At 38.2% G+C, this 6,000-nt stretch overlaps 1 protein-coding gene across 5 annotated transcripts in view; it reads right to left on the reverse strand.

The window, feature by feature from the left end:
• Positions 1–6,000, reverse strand: part of pde6a (phosphodiesterase 6A, cGMP-specific, rod, alpha) — a 34,471-nt gene that overhangs the window by 18,745 nt on the left and 9,726 nt on the right. For all 5 annotated transcript variants that reach the window (XM_034883930.1, XM_034883929.1, XM_034883928.1 and 2 more), the window contains exons 7-10: positions 4,882–4,956; positions 4,059–4,123; positions 2,571–2,637; positions 1,050–1,097 (exon numbers count right to left, since the gene is read on the reverse strand). In XM_034883930.1, coding sequence (XP_034739821.1) covers positions 1,050–1,097; positions 2,571–2,637; positions 4,059–4,123; positions 4,882–4,956 — 255 coding nt within the window. The remainder of the gene's footprint in view (positions 1–1,049; positions 1,098–2,570; positions 2,638–4,058; positions 4,124–4,881; positions 4,957–6,000) is intronic.

Consider the following 6,000-nt stretch of genomic DNA (forward strand, 5'->3'; position numbering starts at 1 on the left):
AATCCCAACGCATCATTACAAAATAACTTCTGCGTTGGAGCAGAGGATTTAAAGTTAACAATCAGACCCTAATTGTCAGCAGTGCAGGACCAGGAGCCATGTATGAGCAGGGACAATGACATTCAGCTACAGAGTATAATAAGGATTAATACAATGGGCGCTTCATAGTCCTCAGGAAACTAGTTTACATTAAGATGAGCAGAGAATGAGGAACATTTATTCAGTTTGGACTGTATGGCATAATCTTTCCCTGGTGGTCTCTTACGGTTCACGAGAGACCATTATATAGCTGAATTACTTTTTGAATACATTATTCCAACATATACTCTCAGTTCTATTTCATTCACATCACTCAAGAGTGAAGGCTCACATATAATGCCATTACTGTAATCTGACTGCGATATGCTAATGTCATCCATTACTTTACATAAAAATCTGATTACAGATAAAGGGGCGAAATTGCTCTCGTCTGCCACGACAACAACTAGTCTTGAGGTCCATAAATAAATATATACACATGATGTTGGCGGTACTATATGTAGGCATTCCTGGATAAATAAATGCGTAAGAACAAATAATAGCAAAGAAAATATTGCGGTACTGGTTGTGGAAGGTCATCTTTGTACTGCGCTTTGGATAAAAGTGTTTGCCAAGTCAATAAATTTAAATATATTACTGTTTATAATTAGTATACTATTGATTAAAATTGTTAGCAAAGTAGCAGAGGTTTAATTTGTAGCCATCATAAGAGGTTGGAGAAAATGACAACTATGTCAGAAAGCTGAAGCTTGGTTTTAAAATTAAATTTATTTTTACCTTCTCTGTAGAAAGACGTGTTTTAGCTACTGCACCGTCAATTACACTTCTTCTAAAGAGCACACTGTAGACTTGATGAAAAACTTGTACCATGTGACTTGATATTTTTTATACAATTATCTTTGTGATTATGATTTGATCTTATTTTTGTCTTAAACTTGTATTATAGTGCCTTTATATTTTTCTTAAAAAGTGCTATCATGAGAAAAAGAAAAAAGGTACATCCATCTTACCTGGAAATTGAAAAATTCATCTTCAGCTGCATTCATTATGTTACAAATCTGTTGGAAAAGAGGAAAAAGAAGAGGTTACGTTGAGGATGATGATATTTGATGCGATGCGAGGGGGTTGATTTTAGTTTACATGATGACAAAAACACGTATACTGCAAATTTAAAACCAAAATGAATTCATAGTTTAAATATAGTTTGGGGTTGGCAGAAATAAGAATAAGAAAGTGGCTAGAAGAGCAGGACATCTTTATCCAAATGTTCTCACATGGACACTCCACCTTTCTGGGTTGAAGGAGCACATGTCCATATGTTATGATCAGGAGTTGACAGAGTTGTATCGCCCCGCAGTGAATCTAATCAAAAAAACCTTGTGTCACTTCCGAAACTATTAGTGTCAATGTGACATATCTTTTTCCCCTCAATTTAAAAAAAAAGGTGACTCAGTGGAGACATTATTTTTCACCTTTTACATGATGCAGTAGAGAAAAAAAGGGAGAAGATTAGTGAAGGAGGAAAGATGATGTAGAGTAGTAGTAGAAAAATGACAAGCAGCAAAGACAATGAGAGGACAGGACGGGAGGAGGACAGATGGGACAAAGCAGACGGAAGGATAGATAGATGAGTGACGGCATTCTCATAGGTTTGGGAAAAGCACAGTGATTAATTACAACGGCTGCAGAAATTACAATTATACATCACGGCAGCGTGTGGCTGAACACTTTTCATTTCCACAACAGTGTGCACAATGACAACTGTGTAATAAGCCCTAATGGCGTTTTGCTCTACTGACCACCCACAGCTTCCGTTGGAGATCTTTTGGAAATAAAGATATTTAAAAAGGACACTGATTTTACAGTACATGCACTCTTGCAAAGAGGAAAAGAAAGTTTTTCTCAAAAAGGCAGAGTGAGAAATCCGGAATTTGTTCTAAGCTAAAGGTTTTGGAAAGAATGTCAAAACTCTCCAACAAAGATTGATTTTTATAGACTTTTCCTGTCAGCCATCCTTGCGCTCACAATTGGGGATTGGGTAAAACTATCACACAGCTATGGATATACAATGAACGCAACACTTCTGGTTTTGCCCCCATTTTTCATGAGGTGAATTCAAAGATCTGAGACTTTTTCTATGTACACAAAAGACTTATTTCTCTCGAATATTGACATTGACAGAATGATTACTGCACAGGTGTGCCTTAGGCTGGCCACAATAAAATGGGGGGGGGGGGGGGGGGGGGGGGGGGGGGGGGGGGGTTGTTGTTATTACTAAACTTAAGTGCATCACGCTCCTGCAGAACAGAGCTGTCAATGTTCACTGGCAATTTATCGAGTGACTTGTTATGGGGTGAGATAACGTTATGCTGCTAGATAGTTCTGTCATGGTGCGAGAATGTTCCTTTGACACAAACTAGATTTGAGGTATCATCTCATTTCACAAGTTTGTATGAGATATGTTCAATATCTCAGAGCGAACGTAAAACAAAGGAGGAGGACAGGGGCTCGACAGAAAATTAGACACTGACCAGTCCAGTCTCTGCAACGTAAGTAGGTAGACCGCTAACCAGGACCCAGTGATCTGCGGGGGGATTCCTGGGGATGAACACAACATGACAAGTAGAAAACTCAACTGTTCATGATCATGTAAATGACTTTCCTATTGGGTGTTGATAAAAATGTCACACTGCCAGGGTGAAATGAATTTAATGTAAAACCATCGTTCATCGTTTGTCATCACGTTCAATGTACACAGGAGAGATTCTTCTGTATATTTGAACAGTAGTATTACTGTTTACAAGAGCAAGAGTGTTGGAGAATTGAAACAAGCAAAAATGGATGCAAAGGTTATTATTCATGAGGTAAAACATAAACCATGTTTAGTTTTCTGAAGAAGATACATCACTAATATCCTGTTGTTATCTCTCTGATGACCATTTTCCAATCACCTCTAATGAGTGTATCTTTGAGTTCTAACCACGGGTAAATGAGTTTCCTTCCTCATAAAACATTTGCTTATTTCTTAACCGTCCTGTTGTCCTCGGGTCAAATTTGACCCGTGTTCATAAAGTTTCTATATCAAAAACTGCGGGTTTGTTTCAACCACATTGTCAAAACAATATAAATAACCTAGATGCTGCCATGACATAAATGATCAGTTTCCTACTTTCACTAAATTTGGGTGTTTTATTACATTTTATAGCATTTTGGGGGGGAAATATAAATGAACATTGAAAGAAATGGACAAAATGTCTAAAAAAATCACCAACAAAACATCCGGAAAAGTGACCAAAAACTTGGAAAACAGTCAAAAATACGTTGGGAGAAGTGAGAAAAAGTGTAAAGCAATTTTAGTTTAAATTTTGACCCAGAAAACCACAACGTTGCAGGTCAACGAGAAGACAACACAAGTGGGCGGCTGTGGCTCAGTGGTAGGGTGGTTGCCTGCCAATCGGAAGGTTTGTGGTTCGATCCCCGCCCCTGCAGTCATTGTCGAAGTGTCCTTGGGCAAGACACTGAACCCCAAGTTGCCCCCGGTGCTGCGCATCGGAGTGTGAATGTGTGTGAATGTTTATCTGATGAGCAGGTGGCACCTTGTACGGCAGCCCCGGCCACAGTGTATGAATGTGTTTGAATGGTGAATGTTTCCTGTAGATGTAAAAGCGCTTTGAGCAGTTGTTAAGACTGGAAAAGCGCTATATAAATACAGCACATTTACATTTACAAGTGTTGTAACGTTAAAATCTTCATTGTTAACTTCCTTGAAGTCTTCTTCCCTGACTTTGTGTTTGCATCGCTTCATTTCTTTGAATATTAAATTTTTAATTATTTTGAATATTAAATATGAAATTACATAGTGTAATTGGCAGGAATGTGTAGCTTTCACCACGTAGATGTGTGTCCAAAGTGCACAACAACAAACACAATGGCGGCCCACACATTAAAGAATTTTTAGCATGACTAATAGTCAAACACTTCACAGGTTCTTATTCAACTAGATCTTTTTTGTGACTTACGGTATGACTTTGATGTCCTCTTTGCCATGCAGGACGTAGTCAATCAGTTTGTAGAAGATAATTTCCTTGAAAGGACACAAATTTAAAATTAGAGAGCCATGAATTGCTCCCAACACAGAGCACTTATAGGGTATCGCATCATATTGCATGACAATATTGGCACTTTATTAAGGGCAGACAAACATGTAATAGTAGTTTTTTTAATATTAGTTATCAGAATGCAAAAATTTATACCATTTATGGTCACTGCATGTAGACATTTGTGGACTTAACCGTTATAATAATTCTTTGATCCAATCTTTAGGAAAAATAATGAATCTAGCCCAAATACTTTCAACCTAATTCAAACAAAACTGAAAGTCAAAAGTCTAACTAGTGGCCCAGAGAAACTGCAGTTCCCATTACATTCCACAGTGGGAAAGCGTTGGACAGACAAACATACTGTACTGATAATTTAGCTGTTCCTAAAGTTTGTCTTGAGGGTAGCGATAGATTGAAGTCATTGACCCAGTACAACCAAAAGAGTTACATCGTCTTGGGAGCATGAATTTGTTTAGCAGGTGACATGAAAATATTGCCACTAGTTGTTGATAGTTTGGAAAATTAGTACTGATGGTGGTGACAGAAATAAAGTCACCAAAAACACCAAACAACAAAAGAATTAAGATTAAACCTGGACATTGTTGTGGACATTCTCCTTAGATTTTAGTTACCTTCTGGTGCATAAGGGAGATTCAAGGGGACATTTTGAACAGATGGTGACACTAAAGTAACTAATACCACCAGCGGTAATGTAGTAGCAGTGGCTTATATATTTCCTCACCCTGCCGTCAGGAGTTTTGGGTCCATTATACGGTGGAACTTCTCCCATCTGAACTGGCCACAGGTCAAAGAACTCCTTCACACAGAGAGAGAAAGGAAACCAGAAGGTTTAGATAGGGCAACATAGCTGATTCAACTTGTTCTTTATTTCATTATTACATGCACTTAAACTGTAAATTAAAGGCACATCCAAGACCATCATTCTGTCTGGAAATGCTAACCCTAGCAGCCTCTTTAGAGTGTGTACTATGGTTTTTGTTGCATCTTCAAAATGTTCCTTTTTCACAACAAGCAAAAAAAAAACACAGCTCAAAGCTGAGCTACTAGTTTTGTTTATTTTTAAGTGCTTTATTCATGAAATCCAGTGTTAGGAGACAGCCATCTGTGAAGGCAGACAACATGTGTTTGTTCTCAGATAGCAGGTGTTAGGAATCAACTGGCAGCTGCTTGTAATTAGGTGACAGGCACAGCCCATAAGTAGTATTTATGAAATTGTGTTAGTTATCACAAATATGTGGGGATTGTACGACACTGATCAGAAGCTTGTTTTGAGTGTTACTTCTTTCATTGGCACAAGGGCTTAAAGTAAAGTAAAACTAGTGCAGATTAGGCAGAGAAAACCCAAAGGGGTTTCTGAAAATATCTCTTCCCAAAAGAGGAGAAGAAACAGAACCAGATCTCATCAAAACCGCAGTGGGAATGAGAAACACAAAAAGGCACAATTAATAAGCAACAGATGCTCCAGTTTACAATCCGTAAAAGCTTATTATTAAGCTTATTATTTTACGGAAGCAGTGGTGGTTTCTCAAGAAAGTCAAGGTTCAATAACTCAAGAACTAAATCAAGCCTTGAATGTAGATTAAAGTTGAAGTTGCTTGACAGCCTAAGCTTTAGGTTTAGGTGACCTGCACCTAAAACTGAAAATGATCGTACATTATAATGCTACTTGACAATCTCTCTATTTATATATGTGTATAAATAAAAAGACTTCCCTCTCACCCCATGTGGGGTGGTATGTGTCATCCTCAAGCTCGGGTCCTCCACCAGAGGCCTGGGAGTTTGAGGGTTCTGCGCAGTATCTTAGCTGTTCCTAGGACTGCACTCTTCTGGACAGAGACCT

The sequence above is a fragment of the Etheostoma cragini genome, chromosome 10 (genome assembly GCF_013103735.1).
Source record: "Etheostoma cragini isolate CJK2018 chromosome 10, CSU_Ecrag_1.0, whole genome shotgun sequence".
Taxonomy (NCBI): Eukaryota; Metazoa; Chordata; class Actinopteri; order Perciformes; family Percidae; genus Etheostoma; species Etheostoma cragini.